At 36.2% G+C, this 19,101-nt stretch overlaps 1 protein-coding gene across 6 annotated transcripts in view; it reads right to left on the bottom strand.

The window, feature by feature from the left end:
* The window catches only part of eva1aa (eva-1 homolog A, regulator of programmed cell death a), an 81,853-nt gene that overhangs the window by 19,189 nt on the left and 43,563 nt on the right, over positions 1-19,101 (bottom strand). For 3 of the 6 annotated variants that reach the window (XR_015935462.1, XM_088626268.1, XM_088626270.1), the window contains one exon: positions 16,142-16,285. Coding sequence is in view for 3 of the 6 variants with exons in the window: in XM_088626268.1 (XP_088482394.1) it covers positions 16,142-16,285 (144 nt within the window). In the remaining 3 variants the exon portion in view is untranslated. Of the gene's footprint in view, positions 1-3,585; positions 3,905-6,129; positions 6,554-16,141; positions 16,286-17,915; positions 18,053-19,101 lie in introns of those variants that run through there. The other 3 variants (XM_088626269.1, XM_088626271.1, XM_088626272.1) reach the window with 3 other exon arrangements.

Below are 19,101 nucleotides of genomic sequence, written 5' to 3' on the forward strand. Positions count from 1 at the left end.
TATAATCTGAGGACTATGAAGTTCTATAATTCAACTCAGCCTCTCAATGTCCCTAAGGATTGGAGTGTACCACATTCACATTTCCCAGCAGGGTTGACATGTCAGAATAACCTAAAAGCATGGTAATACTGAAAGAACATATTTTGAATATTAAAATACACATTAAAATTAAATACACTTAGTAACAAAATTTGCATTGATTCATTCATTCATCCATTTCTAAATCACTGTATCCCTTACATGGTTACAGGAAAGCCTGGTAGTTATTTGGAAGTTCCCTACATTTTAGTGAACATGGAGGCACAAACACACACAGACACACAAGAACAAATGTTTCCCTACCAGCATGCGTTAAGACTTTGGAGAAATTGGACCGGCCGGAGGAAAGCCACACTAACACGAGGAGAACGCACAAACTCCACACAGATACAGCAGCAAATAAATTCAGGAAATTAACCTGGAGTTGCGAGTTAGTAATGCTAGCCACTGCTCCACCAATTACTGTATATGATAAAGCTGAATGGCATCTGTATTGCATTCACTGCTCTTGCATTAATTACACCCTTCATCTTCAGGTCTCAAAGAAAATAAAATTATAGCCTATCCCTCTTTATAAAAGATTATACCTGGCCATTGGTTGATTTGCAAAAAACAAATTACCTAATGTGGGTAAGCTAGCAAATTGTGTTAAAAATATTAGCCTCTGGCAATTCTTTATATCATTATTCCCCAATTTCTTTATTTTCAATGATTTTCAAAACTGTTTTTTAACCAGTGCTTTAAACGTGTAAATGGACTTTCTATTAACATTTTCTTTTATTTAGAAAAGCCGTGCTAAAAGCAAAATCTACAAATACTAATTTATGGGAATATGAATTGTGATATGATTCTATTTTGAAGAATGAGGACTGCTTCAAAGTTTCATAGATGATTCAGTGCGTTTTCTATTCCTTCGGGACATTTCCTGTCCAAATAATTTGAACTGATATCACAACATAAATCTGTGACCATTATGTTTTCTCTAACTGACATTTTAATTAATAAAAGACAAGCTATCAGATTTAAAATAAACAGGTATCAAGTTCATGCCAGGGTGGATAAGAATGGGAAGAAATATTCTTTCTAGAAAAAAGGACTGCAGTAAAATTTATATATATAACTTATAAACTTGCACCTGGGACAAGAAGGAATTTATTTTACGGCAGCATCAAACCTTTGATGTTTGTAGAAGAGCTATACAAACAGGGACTGCACCTTTATAAAAACTGCCCACAATACAGGTTTTCTCCGGTCTGAGTCAGTTTCATTAAATCACTGCTCTCATTTTGGATTTCACGGATTATTACTCAGGCAAATTTACTCAGGTAAATTTCAATACAACATCTGCAGACTTTGGAAATCATTACTGGAGGATTATCCAATATTTGTAAATTTACAAATCTGAAAGGCATTTCAATCTGTCATTCTGGCTTCTACGTTCAATTCAGAATTAGCACCAGTAAAGAAAACTACACATAACCATGAAAAAATCATTTGAAATTGCAAAAAAAATAGCTCAAATGTGGATATCCACTTTATATCACTTTCTTGTAAATAACTAAAGAACAAAAATTGTTCAGGACCTTTCATATAAAATTGACCTGTTTTGTGTATTTGCACAACCCCTTTCATTTTCAAATACACTCCTATTGATTAAAGATCATATCACTTTTCCATGAAACTTCGCAAGTTGTGATCACTTTTGTCTTGCTACTGCAGACTACACTCATTGTGCCAGTGACTCTGACCTGATATAGGATTCTAATGAACTGCTGCTCACTGATAGGACTTCCTTTCTTCCTTGCATGATTAAAAAAAATGTATTTTTGATGTGACTGATGTCCTGCGATTATGTAAATAGACTGCACAATTAGAACCTATATTGTAGTTCTGTAGTCTCATAATTATTCAGTTTAGCAATGGAATGAAATCAAAGGAATAAATCTGGTCATCTTTGCTTTCTGATTTAAAGCTTTCTGTAAATCTCTGTTCCTATCCAATATCATCCCTATATGTTATTCAAGTGATATAGGATATGGAGCCTGAATGGTGTAAAATATGCATCTAATCGCCCACCTGTACTGGTGATGATTGAGACAAAATTATTCCCATATATTTATACTGCAATAAAGAAACTCTTTTTCTTCTAGAAAAAAAAACTAACAAATTACATGCCCACTGAGCTGATCCTGAAGTCATTCTTAAGAGGTAATAATGTGTACAACGCTATAAGTTATCCTGCATAATCAACCCCAGGCCTAGATTCAGTTTGCCTTCTCAAGAAGATCACTCCTAGTCCACCAAAGCCACACAACACACAGCACAAAGCCAAAAGACCCTTCGTGAGACCCTTCAGACTTGAAATGCCCTTCAGCCTCCTGAAGGCTCACTGTAACAGATCATACTGAATGGGCACTCTTCATTCTCCTCCTCCAAATATTATTCCCAGTGGATGGAGTGATGGCACCAATACTACATGTGTGATGCATTCTTAGCAATGATTCACTTCAGTATGTTGTCTCCCAGAAACCTGACCCATACTGCGCAGACAGACAAGCAAATCCACTGAGCCACAAAACAGTCATGTGAATCTGCATGTTCATTACATCTTTCAAGCTCCACAGGGCTATGTTGCCATAACAGCTCACAATGAATGAGACCTGTTACACTGAAATGATTTCTACTGCTGATGCACTTTTCCACATGTGAGATACTATAGGTTAAAGTTAAATGAAAGGGCCTGAAGTTTTTCTAATTAATGGTCTTTAAAAGTACTGTCTTTTTGATAATGATCAATTTCTAACAAATCACTATATTCTTAAGACCAAAATGATCTTTATGTAATGAGAGTAGGCTATCCTCATACTGTATGCTGTAAATATCAGATGTTAAATGCTAGGCTTTATGTTAGCAACACAATTTTAGAATATTAATAATGACATAAAAGTTCTGCTTCAGCAGTACAGTATGTTTTGCTGATTCAATATAGCCGTGTTAGATGTTTAAAAGGGTATCAATGTACAAGACAAAACATTTCAAAAGGAGAACATGGCAGTTAAAAACATTATTTTCTTCCAGAGAAGACATTAAATGGCAAATTAAGCAGTTCACAGAAAAAAAAAGTCAGAATTGTACTGCATACATCTTCTCTTATCCTCTAAAGTAATGGAAACATGTCATTGATGCAACATCATGCATTTGTGTCACTGACACAACATCATTAAAGCTTCAGAATCAAATGCATACATAACACAATAATACAATAACATTAATTCCACACTCATAAACCACGTATTAAAACACTATTAAGGATTTGGCAGGACATTACAGGAAACAAGAATTAATCTTCAAATTCTGCGTTCTCCTTGTGTTCCTCCAGGAAGTTTAACAGCAGCAGTATCAAATGGTTTAGCAAGCAATGTTTCACTCCAAACTGTTAACAATCACTCTGTGTTTCTCACAGCAGCCAGAGGTACTAGGACATTTGAGCTCAAGGAACGGGCTCTGCATTTTTATAATCTGACATTAAAGCACCAAGAAACTTACCTCTTCAACTACAGCTAGCAAGACATAAACTCCGAACTCCCACGGTACAGTTACTCCACTCTCGTCACAGAGATATTATCCTGCTCTGGTAAGTTTAGAGCTGCAGATTCCCAAACAAATAATCCACACTATATCCAAGCCACCAACCCTAGCTAATGACAGCCCAGACTGGGGTAAAAGGAAGAGCTGACACAAAGCAGCTGCTTGTTACTAACAGAATGCCAGGAAGTTTCGAACATCTGCTTTCTCAATTTATAAAGCTCGAGAGCATCTGCGTTTAAAGTGGCGGTAGTCAGCCTTGGGAAAGAGAAGAAACACTCGACAAGTTGCAAGGAGCACTGAAAGATCAAATCAGAAGCAGTGGGAGGGAAATATTGCAGGCTGCAGTCAGATTTCAAACAGGCTTGGCTGTACTAAATGGAACCATTTGGTGGGGAAGGTAGTAAAGTCAGCGAGGGAGACAGGGAAAGGGGGAGAAAAAGGAGGCCTCATTTCCTCCCTCCCCTTCGATTTTGTTGGGTTCAGACAAGACAGGAATATGAACTAGCACAGGGCCCATCCTTGTTATCAGTAAGGCTACAGAGATTCCCGGAGGTAGGTGCCTCGTGTTTAAAACAAAACTTTTCCACAGCTGTATGCATCATGAAAATAAGCCCTCTCACTCCTCTCAAAGTTTCATGTGGTGAGAATCTAATCTGAGATGTTCCTGAGAATGTACTGTACTCTGCAAGTGTCGGACAGTTTTAACTTCAAGCTAAATGTTATGTAAGTTTTTAGTGCTTTTCAGTTAAAGAGTGAATTTGTTTCTTACCTTATAAACCTCCAAAGGAGGAAACTGCTTTAATCTCTAAGTTACGCATGGGAAGTCTCACTGGTTTTAAATAAACTACAATACCATCCCAAATAGACAATTTTACGGGCAATGACACTAATCTAACTTGAATTGCAAGAGGAAACACTCATAAAATAAACCTCATTAAAGCTGTGATAAGGAGCTCAACAGACACATTAGACAAAAAACACATTTTTTTTTCGGTGGGCTTCCTGTGTAATGAACTTTTAAAATTGTTGTAGTAAAGCCATTTTCAATTTTTAACAGTAGCATACTGTACATTTTAGTCTTATACAAGTCAACATTAATTACAAGGAGCTGAACTTTTTTCTTGTATTATACTGTATTTACAACTGAATGTTTAAGTTTAAAACTGATTAACAATTGAAACTGATTAAAAGATGTTCTAGAACTAAGTGTCCAACCAAATTTTGGAAATGACGAACAATTGAAAATGATGTAATACAGTTCTAGAACTGAGTGTACAGTCACATTTTGAAATGGATTCCCTGAGAAAATGGTTGGATTAAATTCTTTAATCAATAAGCTACAAACAACCAACCAAACAAAATTGACCAAAGGATCTCCACTTGCAGTTAACCATTCTTACGGACTCACAAACTTTATGAACTTATAAACTCGGGAGGTTATAAGTTAACAACCAGTGAACTCAGAACACAATGCAAACTCAATCAAACACTGATCAGAATGTAACTGCAATTGCTCTATCATTCCTGAGCAAAAGGCTGTGAGCCTACACTAGCTACAGGGTGTTTACAGTAACGGGTTGTGTCTCTCTATTATTAAAAAAGTCTTATAATGGAGGGTGATGTTTAATGTGTCAGACACAGAATCATTACACTTGGAAGACACGTTTCCACTACCTGAATTACTGGAAATTTGTACTACAACAAATAAAGCAAAGTTTCTAAGTAAACTGAATCTTTAACCAAACACAACAAGTTAATTTTTTTCTTAAATTAAAACAAATATGCATTTAAATACATCATGCTAAGGAAACAAACAGCATCTTTCTGAACACACAGTAACAACAGGATTTGCAATGTTATTCCTTCAGCCTAGCATCTGGCACACAGAACTGTACATCTAAACTTGAAACTAAAAATAATCTCTGGCACAAATCATCTCTTTAACAGAAATAGATATAACCTCTTATGACTGAGTGCACACCTTACACATCAATTCCCACATTCAAGATTTCCCTGCAGATTAATACTAATGCAAAGAATGCAACTTGTAAGCATGGCACAGTTGTTGCAAATTCACTTGTCTGTCTTCACATTAAAATGTCTGCCTTAAATCTGTCCCTGCGATGTCCTTGTAAGTATAAGGGGCTTTATTAAACACAAAACATATGCCTTCTTGCTTTGAGGTAGACCCAAAATAACAGAGGTCTTTCAAGCCTGAAATAAAAAGCCATGTACTGTACCTTTCATAGTAAGTTGACTGGGACAGAAAAAAAGCAACAACCTGGACAGGATTCAATAACCCGGATGGTTCACTTAAAAGGAGCTTACTAGTCATTTAATATCGGTATTTTCCACACATACATGTAGAAAGGAGCCAAATAGAAATGCCAGCTGCCATTTTTTTGTTGTTTTTTAAAAATAAAGTTGTTTTCCACTATGGTTTGTTTTCAGCTTCAGAGAAGAAATGTGAAAGTGTTAGACAGAGAATAAAAAGGCACTTACAAGTTCATATTTCATCTAAGATCTCTCATGCGGCTGGGATTGGACCTTTTCTCCCCCCTCCCCAAATATTCACCACCAAGTCTTCACTGGAAAAATCCTCAGCTCAGATGAATAATCCAGTGTGTCATGGCGTTATGGAAAATGCAGCAAATGATGAATGAACAAAAAACAACGGTATGTCTCTTTAAGAAGGTATACTGTGACTACACCTCCAAGTAAACAAGGCAAGTTGTGAGTTTAAAAATCAGGCAGTCTGCAGCAGTAGATTTTTACCCCCCATTTTTTTTCCTTCGTTCCCGTCAAGCGAAAGGTCAGCCTGAGGCAGCTGAAAAGCTGGAATGTGACAGAAAAGGGCAGGGGGCACAGGCTGCACACCTCACCACCGAACAAATGCGAGTGTGGAATCAAAGAGCGAGAGAGAGAATATGAGACTCCATGGAGGGCAGCAACAGGAAATGACACGAGAATTTCATTCAGCGCTGATTTGGACTTGGCCCCTGGCTTGGGATTTCACTTTTGAAATCCTGCAGTCAAAAAATACGCAGAGTGACAGGAATTAATGGAAATGTTTCTGATGTTTAAAGAAACATTGTTCCTTGCTGTAATTTAAAGGAATCAAATAAGGAGAAAAGAATATTTCTAATGACACAGATACTTTATTTATGCTTTCCGTGTGAAAAAAAGTGAAAGAAGCTAATAAACTTGACTGCCAACACCATATTACTGCAAATGTGTCTGTGCTCATAAAGTAGACATGAAAAGGAATTATTCCAGACCAATGAAATCTTGCTTTCCACGGAGTATGTCTGAAATTGCTTTGCAGTGCTAACCACTTTGGTTCCAAGCAAAAATAGTTTTAGTGTAATTTGTAAACTGCTGGTGGAAGCTGAAGATAAACGTTAGATTTGCAATGGTAAAATATTCTCAACATTTAGGGAAACCACTTCAAAATGATTTAAAAACATACTAATCTGTACCTTCCTTTATTTGTTACACTAGCTATTGTATAATTATTGTACTATATATACTGTATCTGAAGGTACACATTTTCATAATGCTTTTCTGCACTAGGCATTACAACAACACAAAGACCACCAAGCTAACATTCCTAGGTAATTTCCAAACTGCTTCTGAAATTTCTTTTGCCTTTACATCTGACTCATGAATGAGGGCTCTACTATTTCCCAGCAGAATGTTACTTTATAGTTACACCTCCATCATTAAATTAATGAATAGCAAGACTTTCACCTTAAAGATAGTAAGATGCAACCTGTTCATGTTTTTGTTATCTCAACTAAACATTTACATCTTACGCACAAACAGAAAATCTGAGTTTGAACGCTCAGATCTGCGTAACAGCTACTTTTAAACAAGAATTGGGACATAAAACGTTTGGGTCCAACCAACAGTGCCATTAAAACAGGATTCCCAAATTAACAACGGAAGGCTAATTAGTCTTTCAAGAGCTTCAGTGGAATTGCTATAGAGAGGCTCAATTAGTGTCATTCCATTGGCTTTACAATCTGAGGTAAGGGAATCAGATAATTACAAGTAATCAGCTCTGCCAGTCTCGTATTCTGACTGGGTGGGCCCTCTTGTTATGGGGAAAGTCAGTCAGGCGTAGACTTTCTACCTGGCATCAATATGGTACTTTTTCCTAATCAGATTCATAAGAGACAAAGTGCAGGAACTAAAATGCTTTTAAAAAATGTTTGCAGTAGCAGTGATTGAAACATTTGTCTACTAAAACAACAATTTCTGTTGTTTATTTTTGGAGAGAAGGAAAGTAACATTCATACCAAAAGTCTTTCAGCAGTTTTAGACAATATTGTTTTACAATTTGTGTTGATTTTCACACACCTGAAAGCACACAAAAGATGTTTATCATTGTAGCTTTGGTTTTATTACACAATTCTAGCTTCTGGGCTTTAATGGAAACCTCCATGTCATAAGCAATTTCCAATCATCGCATTATGTATTTGTGGTGTACTGTATGATAGTCACATGTATGGCAAAGGGCTATGTTTGTCTTTCTGCTGTTCAATGTTAAATGAATAACTTTACTTAACTTTCAGCAGACCTTCCAAGCTAACTGTATATATATCCCCCACACTCCTAATTCTTCTTTCTTGGAATAGCGAGAACCTTTATTTGCTTTTGAACTTCTGGGAAATCCCATTTGAGAAATTCTTTAGAGTACACATTTAACTGGAATAGTTATCATATTTAATAACAACAGATAGAGTCATACAGAAGCATACAGAATATGGATGTTAAATACTAGCCGAATTCCTAGAAAATGAACAAACATTCTTGTCCATATACAAAAATAAAATTGCTTCTTGAGCAATTGTAATTGTATTATTTAAAAAACAGACTAAATTCACAATCCTCTCTAACAAAGGTGTTATCAGCTGACAGGAAAACTACAAATATTACACATACAAAGGAAGAAGGAGACAAAGCTTCATTGATAACAAATGAACTGGAAGATAACCTACTGTACATTTTAACTGTACCATGGGAGCAGTTATTTATAAATGGGAGATCTTTCATAACCTGACTAGACAAAAACATAAACAATAAGACTAGATAACACTACACTATACATTATAGGCTACACAACTAGAAAACACCAAAGCTATACCTTAATTCCAACCGAATGGCACAAGCTGGTATACTTAAGTGGATTAAGAAATGACAAGCACAAAGAAAGCAGACAGTATCATGAGACATTATATACAGTATTTGAATAAGTGCTGTCAAAAACACAATTATTAAATATTTTTGGGCTGCTGTCTTAAATAATATATCTAACAAAACAGAAAAAAAAACAATATGTAGTTTTTATACATATAATACAAACAAAGTCTTACCTCATTTTCCAGAACAGTGCCTGAGCAGAATAAAATTATTAATATTATATACAAATATGATATTATATTATACAAATGGTGTAGCTAAAGTAAAAAAAAAAAATCACATCTATTATCCAAACACGCCCACATTCCGTCTTGAAAACTATCCTGCAGATGTCAAGGTAAAGAGTCTCATCCTTAAGATGCAAGATTGTAAAAGTATCCTCTTTCCATTTGGAACTTGGTGATTGTGTTGGATCTACTCTTGTACTACTTCTGGTGTTGGGTAGGTCCTCTCCTATCAAGCACACACAACAGCTGTAAAACTAGATGAAGTTAAATGTGGTCATACAGCTCTCTTTGTAATGACAACAGTTCTTTGGATCTGCTGAGACTGCACATATAACTGTGCATCAGCAGTTCCAAAGAGGATTCATCTGTTTGGGGCCAAATGTTTTATGTTAGGCTTCATTTTGGTACCAGTATGTGTTTACAGGTTACTGGATGAGCCCAAAGACACATTTCATTTGTTTTCTGTCCTTCAGTAAAGTCTTTCAGTCTATACATTTCTTTAATTTACCATTAGGTATTGCGTCAGCCTCAAGGTAACTCAACAAAATGTTCAATATATGCAGTGGCAACAGTCACACTGCTTTTCAAAGGCAGCTTTAAAAGAATGAATCAATGGAACTTGAGAGTATGGCAAGGCATTTTTATGAGCTTCTGGAAGAAAATAAACACATTTCTGTGGATTATTTAAAGGTCCTCATCTTTACTTAGCATACCAAAGAATGCATACCAAACTCCTCAGTTGGGAAAAAGTCTATTTTAAAATTTAACAACTAGTCTTTTTAAAGTCACCTAAACTGGACCACAGCGAGCGTGGAATTCCAGAACACAGCTAACTAGAAACCGTCACTGATCTCTGTTTGTTGCATGTTACCTACAGTAGGTGCATGTAGATTTACCTTTAACTTCAATTTCTCCAATATGGCTTAAAGCAAAAAGAGTGCTTTAAAAGAGTGTATTCAAGAAATACAATAAATATAATTGGTGAAAAAGCACGATGCCATTTGTGTGACCCTGAAATGGCCAGAGTGGCATTGTAAATGTATCTGCAAATCACTCCTTTTGTTACAGCAAAAGGTTTCTGGAGTGGATAGCAACTGTGGACTGTGGACAAGAAATGGATATGAGATTACTGCAAAAGGTGTAGATGTTTTGTTTAAAGACCTAGGGAATAAAAAGAACACAAATGTCGAATGGGAGGACAGGTGGAAGGTAATTATTGTTTTCTTCTGAAGACTGTTTTTGACTCAAACTGGCATACTAAAGTTAATTAAGAAATGACAATGGAAAAGAAAGTGGACAGCATCATGAGACATTTATATATATAGAGTATATAAATGTTCATTGTTGTGTCAGTGCTATGCAAACGATGGCACCTCTCAATAGATATTCACCAATCAAGAGCTTGATTTTGGAAAAAAAAAACAGGGACTGTATATATAGAATAAAAAGAGCTCTTCTTTCTTAGACTGCATAATGACATACTACTGTATAACAGTGAACATCCTTTAAGCTTGTGAAATAAGCACATTTTATTAAGAATTGGTAAAGGTTTATTCCATGCTGAAAGGAAAAGAAAAGAGACACAACAGTGGAGTCTCCTTCAGGTGTAAGGAAGCTCCAAAGCTGAAACGTTGTGTCTCTTTCATTTTCCTTTCGCTTGGAATAAGCCTGTTCCTTTGCAGCCTACACATGCTGACGCAGCTACTTACTCGACCTTATTAATAATTGTGCAATTAAATGTATAATATTTAGACAGCCAACATTACTGTGTGGTTATATGCTATAAATTATAATGCTTTCATTAGGCACTGATTAGAATAGACCCGGGTCAACACACATCAGCCCCCATACTGAGCTACTACAGCCACCTCGCTGCGATTCCAAAGCCAAACTAGGTATGCAGGTTTACACCGAAAAAAATTGTGATTCAGTTCACCATTGTTTAGATTCCTACCAGGGCCAGAGTACAATCATGAAATAAACAGATAATATCATCTCCTTATAACAGAGGGTCTCAACAGCATTCTGTAATATCTCAGCATAGCTGATACTAATAGCATTTACAGCACGGATTTCCAAATACGGACAACACTTTCCAACTACCACATTTAACAGGGGCCTATTCCATCTACACTAAACCAATTGTTTAGACTGTACCACAACAATTCTAATTTTTCTCTTTCAAAGTTAAATATCTCTAAAGCTATTAGCAAACCGATTAAGACATTTTAAATTAAACTGAAGAAGTAAGTTTATCAACGGCAAAAGAAATCTCTAAGGCTATAGACAGAACACAAAAGTAAACAGAGGCATGGCAAATGACATTTAAATAAACTTTAGTATGATTACTTTCATCAGTACTTAAATCAGTTTCAAACTTAAAAAATAAATAATAAATAAATAAGAGGTTTTCTGTACTAAAGTGTCTTTCATAATGAGTTCATTAAGGTAGAGAAAACGTGCTATATATGTCATGACATTATGATGACGTTGACCAGAGATTACATCGCCAGAATATATAAAATTACAACTATGATGATAAAAATCAACTTTATTTATGTGCGCTACTAAAAACTATGTTTACGTTCACATACAGCTCTAAGAATGCTTGTGTGCTGGAAATTGTCTCCTTGTGGTTGCAAAAGCCTCTTCCTATACATTTTAGGCAGACATTGAACCTGGTTATACTAAGTGTTCCCAAAAATAATTTATGAAGGTTGCTTGATCACATTTAAACATTATTACAGATTACTTTCATGTGGCATTGCATTTAAACATAAGATTATACATACACACAAGATCAATGCTAGCAGGCACCCTTCATCAAACACTGTTCAACCAAAAAAATTGTCGAAGTACAGCATTCTAGAAAAGCCTGGGAAAAATACTGGTTTGTGTTGTTCCTTATAATAATTACAACATTATAAAATCCTCTTGTGCATACAAGGCTTCAAGTCTTAATGCCTCTTGTTCCTTGTTCCATATCTTTTGCTAATTTGGCTGCAAGATTATTCAATACATAAATTAAGTGCAGTACAGAAATCTAGATTAAAAGTAATGCTTCTGTGGCCCCTTCCCTTCTTTTAAGACAGCTTTCATCTTTGCATGAATAATTCCTCAAAACATAAGAAATGTGTGAGGTAAAAATGAGACTAAGCCAGTTTACTTCACTAATGGTCTCTTAACACAGCACATACATTCCCATTGCCTTACTCCTGAAATAAAGAAGTGTATCTGAATTAGTTGGCAACAGGACATTTGATAAACACAGAAACCAGACACTAGGAGACTATAATCACAGCAGGTCTGGTGGTTGATGGCTGCCATAAAGTGCAAGAGCCAAGTCCAAAATAAACAACACCTACTCTTTTGGAATGACAACAGACATTTGAGCACAAAGCAAGAACGCTGTAACTGGAGAAAAACCACAGGCTGCCCCTGGACATCTCTCTCCCAGTGAGCAACTGCAGCACCAAAAATAAGTAATCTCAATGAATGGACGCAAGCACTTTCCTTCTTGAAAGTCTGAACACAGAACTTCCTGGAACAAGACGTAATAACAGATGTAGGAATGATAAATTGCACTAGTTAGCTCGGAGGAGGAGTTCAGCGTGGATTTGCAGCTCGCTCTCCTGTAGAAATTCTTACCTAAATTGTTGCAAACCTGCCATAGCAAAATAAAAAGTGTCAGTTATCAAAAGTAATTTTGTCAGTTTAAAACAAAAAACAGGTCTAAAAAAATGTATAAAAACTCGAGACACACAAATGACCAATGTGGTAGTTTCATTAGTGTAGTGCTCTCCAGCATATACTGTAAAAGGATCCTTTCATACTGTGTAGAACGCTGCTCAAAACAAGAGTTGCTCTCATGGATACACACCAGAATAACTTCACTGATTATTTCAATTCACGACGTGCTAGTTTGACATTAAGAAAGCAAGTTTACATAAGAATGGTTACAAATGACTGGATGTCATTCGGCTCGTCTAGCTCATTTGGTATTAACTGTAGTAACTAACTGATCTAAGGATCACATCCAGCCAGAAAGATGTCAGGTTACTGTCTTCAACAACATGGATGGATAGCTTGTTCCATATATCCACTTGTTCCACACTCCCACAGGATTTACATTCAAGAAATTATTTTTTAATTACATTTAAAAAACATACTCACTCGAAAGTTAGTACTTCACAAGCAAGACAGACTTATTCCGTACATTTCATGCAAGATTACAAAAATAACATTTTACCATTCTTGCTTGAGGTCATTTCACCAGCGCTAAGATGTTTGTGTTTCTCATCCTTCTAAACATTCTTCCTTCTAATGCCAGATGTGTGCTCTGAAATGCTCAACCAGCATTCATTTACTGTAGCAGTAGTGTATTTGCTCGACAGGGAAGCATGGCGAAGAACCATTTGTTAAAATGCTGAGCTAAAAACATTTCTGCACATACAATAACAGTTCTAGAAATTAATTTTGTTCTGAAAAAGCCAATTTGTAGAATCTTAGTCTGAAATTCGACAGAAATTCCAAAAACATCTACTTGTGAACACAGTTCTTCCAAAGAAATTTCAAGGCAGGCTACTCTTCTCAGAAACAGCACAGCCTCCCAAGGGTCTCTTCCTCAAAGGAAGCATCACGTTCTACAGTCAGTGTGAAATTAGGTTTTACCCAGGCTACTAGCAGCATTGAAAGTGGATACTCCCTCTTACACTGAGTAGAAAAGCAAAACACAGTGACTTCATGTCTCTAATGGCACACCTTATTTACTGGGTTTCACTGTATTTAACCCTGCTAGAGATCAGTATTTGTTTTCACTTCAGATGAGACCTAAAGTGTGATAAATGCCTCTTGTGCACCAGTCTGATGCCAGGTTTCCCTCTGCTCCATCTCTTCACTACGAAATGCAGAAGTAGGCAACAATAGGATCAGGGAGAAGCTTCCTATTATAGTTTGAAATTGGTTTTTCAACTCTCTCTAGATAGTGAAATGTTCCTTTAACCTCTTAGCTACTGGGACATACAGCGTCCTCTATAGCCAAAAGAAAAATACATTACATAACACAAAGATTTAGAGATACTGTCTCTTGTTTAAAAATTAAACATGTTCTATTGCAATCTTCATAGCATTGCTCAGAGAAAAGTAATTATTATCAGAAATGATTAAGCCCAGGAATCATGAGGGTTACCTTGAGAATGAATAGAGTGTAATCACATGTACTCACACCTCTGTAGTTAGTGTTGTGTAAATCTTCCTCTGGCGTGAATTAAACTGACACCTCCTGTAGTGTGCCAAGAAGGTTTCGGGTGTAATTTGCCAAGTTCAAGAAACCATGGAGTCTCAGTTTCAGTCTTTGGAGAGCTCTTGGACCATGATAACGAATGTCTTCTACTACTACTATTTCTGCTGCTGCTACAATAACTGCTATTACTACTCCTATCACCAAAGATCATGGGGTCTCTGGTGTTACCCCATTTTATACACCAAAGAAAATTCTGTTTAGGTCTGGAGGACTCCATTGCACTTCCAAAGGACAGGATATTGCTGTAGATTTGCTTTTGTTGTATTTTATTTAAAGGAAAACTTTAAATGTGACCCTCATGAATTAAATGACAAGTATGACGTTTCTCTATGCTATACTATTTTGATTACACTATAGCATTTTAGAACGGTATAAAACAAGACATTATACAATCTGTCACTCATTTTTATGTTTCTTGTTTCTCTACATCTTTGTTTGTCAAGCACTTTGAGCACTTCTTTTGTACGAAACTAAACTGTATAAAATAAAAACTGAGTGGATTAGATAATTGCAGAATGTTATTTTATTAACATTACAGAATGTTTATTTTATAAGTATTTTTTTAATTACTTAATATTCACAAAAGCTAATCCCAATATGAAGGAAAACCAAGAAGAAAAGTATTTTTTCAATGCAAGTTAAACATCATTTACTACATCTTGACAATGTAGCAATAAACAAAATTTTAGGATATACAATAAACAGTAGTTTAAAGCATTACATTTGAATAACTTTAAATGTTTCGTTCTAATTATATATTGCACTAGTAAGGCCTCATTTACAATACTGAGTAGATTTAAATCATGTTCCACAAAAGATCTTGCTGTTCTGGAATAAGTTCAGAGAGGATCCACCAGACAAATTCTGTGGTTTAATGGAATTAAATTAGTGAAGACTGCAAGGGAATTAGATTGAAGTATTCAAGACTGTCACAAACTGATAAATTCAGAACTGTAGACTTCAGGATTGACAAGTGGAATCTACAGTATGAGGTTGTGCATTTAAAAGCAAGAAAGGGGAGCACTTCTTTATACAAAACGATGGCTGTTGGAGTATTGAACAAGCTACTCAGCCATGCTGATGAAGCCAATACCCTGATTTCTTTCACAGAACAGCTAGATGACAACCTTGGATCAAGTAAACAGTACTGTAACTACCAAACCAGCTACATGGATCTAATGGATTCCTCTTGATATGTAACTGCTCTTACATACAGTTCATTCAAATACACAGTCCTTTGAGTTACTTTGTCATCAACACCCCCTAGTGACTGAATGTGTGTGTTTTTTCCACAAACTTGTTCTTAAAGGTACTGTAGCATACCATTTTTTCCCCATATTCCTAGGTAAAATGCACAGGGTATAAATGTGGACATTTTTGTTGCATGTGACATGTTGGAACCATGAGAAGCGCAAATCTTAAAATAATAATAATAACAACAACAACAATGCTGGGGTAACACTCCTATTCTTTTCGAGAAATGCCCTGGGATTTTTAAAGATTTAATGACCACAGAGAGTCAGGACCTTGGTTTTATGTCTCATCTGAAGGAAGGCGTCTTTATACAGTATAGTGTCCCTGTCACTATACTGGGGCATTAGGCCCCACACAGACCACAGGGTGTGCACCCCCTACTGGCCCCACCTACACCTCTTCCAGCAGCAACCTTAGGTTTCCCAGGAGGTCTCCCATCCAGGTACTGGCCAGGCTCAAAACTGCTGAGCTTCAGTGGGTTGCCAGTTGTGACTAGCAGGGTGACAAAAATAGTTTTAAGACTTACCACAGGTGTAGATCACGTTGAGATATTTGTGAATGCCCGAGTAACAAGGGTCCCCAAATTCACGGGAGGTGGCATGCACACTGCAGATTCTCTTGCCGTGACACCGATCTGTCATTATCTGAAGTGCAGTACCTGTCTGGCATTCTGGAATTACACAATTGTTAGGGTAAGAGCAGGGAACCAGAAACTTTCAATTAAAAATAAAGAATAATGTGATAGAATTGTCTTTTATTTTGATAACCTGACACTTCTGTGCCATACAGTATCATATATTATACATATATTATATATCATATATCAGTATATTCTTTATAAGGTGACATTTATTCTTAGGGTGATGTGTGTCTGTAACAAGTAAGCATGAATGTAAAAGCAAGATGATTCACACTGATGAGTATAAGCCTTTTTTTAAATTGCACATTACCTCTATCAAAACAAAGAGCTCATGTCCCAGCTGATTTCAAGGTCTAATGTATTATCTTCTTAGTAACTCATGTTATTTGATTTACTGTTGCATTAGCCCAAACTATAATTAGAAAACGAAAACTGCAGAAATCTCCAATGGTATTAAAGCCTGGATATGATATCAAGTCTGCTGTGCTTTCATTGAACATGAACTGATATTAGGAATGTGTCTACTCTAAGAAGTGTGTTCATCTGTTATCAGTTTGAACCCCTGTGATACTCTATCTGGTTTAAAAATAGCAAGGCCACACAAAATACTGGCCTCCTTTCATCTTAAGCGATCATTATCCATAACAGATGAGACAACAAAAGCTCATAGCAATGCTGAAATAAAAATTGTTGTTGCCATTCCAAAAGTTTATCAGATACTGAAATACATCTGAAAAGCATTTCTCAAAATGTGGCATTAAGGGTGAATGAGATTAGAGTGAATCCACCAAATTAAAACAAGTGATTCACCCAAGGTACTGTAAAATGCTAGGAGTTTTCAAGTAACTTTTTTTTTTAAGAAAGAAAACATATTATTCCATTCACCTAAATAAATTCTAGGTGGCATTTTAATGGGATGCTGTGATGTCCCACAACAGAACTCTTTGTGATCTGGACATCTGATACAGAGAATGTCAGTGTGCATCACAGACAGTACAACGATGGATGAGGAACTCTTGGTCATAAACCTTATCTTAGTATATAATGTAACTTCCAAGGTCCTTTGAGTCAATATCACTTGTATCTTTATAATCATCCCTTTTGATGTTACAGTGCACAATCTTCAATGGGACTTTCATAACTCAGTAGTAGTAAAAGCTATTTGGTGTTTGAAACTTCACTTGGCTGGCAATAAATCAAACAATAATAGCTGTCAGTTTTTCCACTGCTTCTGCCACCAGGCAGTTAAGATCTCTCCCCTGAGCTTGAATGATACTGTGAAAGGAGTAGTGGGAAGGACACAAAGTTACACCTAACAGTCACTGATCCTACCCGAGCCAACCTTGTATAAGTGTGCTAAATAAAGCAATAAAGAAATTACACTGGGCAAAAGGGAATGCGCTCTGATCATAAACTGGACTAAAACAATATGATTTATAATGTAAAGTCCCTTAAACATTAAAAGCCAACCCATTCATCAGTTTTCTAACAGTTTCATCCAATTCAGGGTTTTGGGGGAGTTGGAGCCTATCCCGGCGAGCAAAGTACACAAGGCAAGATACACCCTGGAGGGGATGTCAGTCCTTCACAGGTCAGGTAGACAAACATGAACACAGACATGCACAATGGCACCAGTTATCCGAGAAACAAATTAACCTACCAGGATGTTTTTGGACTGTGGGAGGAAACCCATGCAAACATTAGGAGAATGTACAAACTCCATGAAGATAGCACCTCAGTCCAGAATTGAACCCAGAGCCCCAGTTCTGCAAGGCAGCAATGCTGACCACTGCACCACTGTGCTGCCCATGAAATGACAAATAAAAAGTAAAATTGAGGAGGTCAGAAGCACTGGATTTGGTTCCCAGATTGACTCCATACAGGAAACAGGCAAAATGTTATGTTTTATTTGTTGGTCACTTCACTGTACTGTATTTCTGAGCAGGGTAAAGAGCTTTAGTTATTTCTAAGAAAGGACTTTAGGAGTTTGTGCCCACGGGTACTTTAATCAACATTTTAACAACTTTTTTGTACAAGAATGTCAATGAAATCAAAATTAGACATCTGCTGCTGACAACAATTAAATGTCTGGGGAAAAAACAAACTGACAATAGATGTGAAAACCCAATAGCAACAGTATTAGAAGAGACAAAATATAAAACTACTGAAAATCATCTGTACAAAATGCATTTACAGTGTAAAGCACACCTTTTAAATCATATACATTTTTAAAGTTCATTCAACTAGTACAGAAGTTTTGTAAAATGCTGCTGAAAGAAACAGTATGACAAGAATTCGGCATGATAAAAAGTAAAACCAACACAAAGTGTGAAATGTAGCATGTGACAGCTTTTGCATTTTGCACGACTATATGTATGCAAAATATATATTTTGCACTTTGTTGCCAATTTTCAGTAAGCTAGAAATTTCAAAAAGTTCAAGGCTTCCAGGTATTTTACAGTATTCTTTCTAAAACTAATGACAAAATGAACAGGAAGGCTGACTTCACATGAACATTTTTTTCCATCTCAATAAGTCACCACAATGACTGTAACACATTGATTGCTTTAGATCATCACCCACTTGCAATTTTAAAAGCTTTTTTTAATCCGTTCTTTTCTATTTTGCTATTTTTGGTTATTACTTGTTAGCTAAGATTCATAAATGTGTCTCCAGGCAGGTTTCTGGATATTGAAACGAGTGGTATAAATTTACTGCATTCTATTCACAGTTAGAACAAATGTTTGTCTTTAATAAACATACAATTAGCAAAACAGCTGGTCTGGTCATTAGCAGATTGTTGTAATCTTTAAGAAACTGATGTGCTAGAACAGCACTAATTAGGA

This window comes from Lepisosteus platostomus, chromosome 3 (genome assembly GCF_059453375.1).
Source record: "Lepisosteus platostomus isolate fLepPlt1 chromosome 3, fLepPlt1.hap1, whole genome shotgun sequence".
Classification (NCBI taxonomy): domain Eukaryota; kingdom Metazoa; phylum Chordata; class Actinopteri; order Semionotiformes; family Lepisosteidae; genus Lepisosteus; species Lepisosteus platostomus.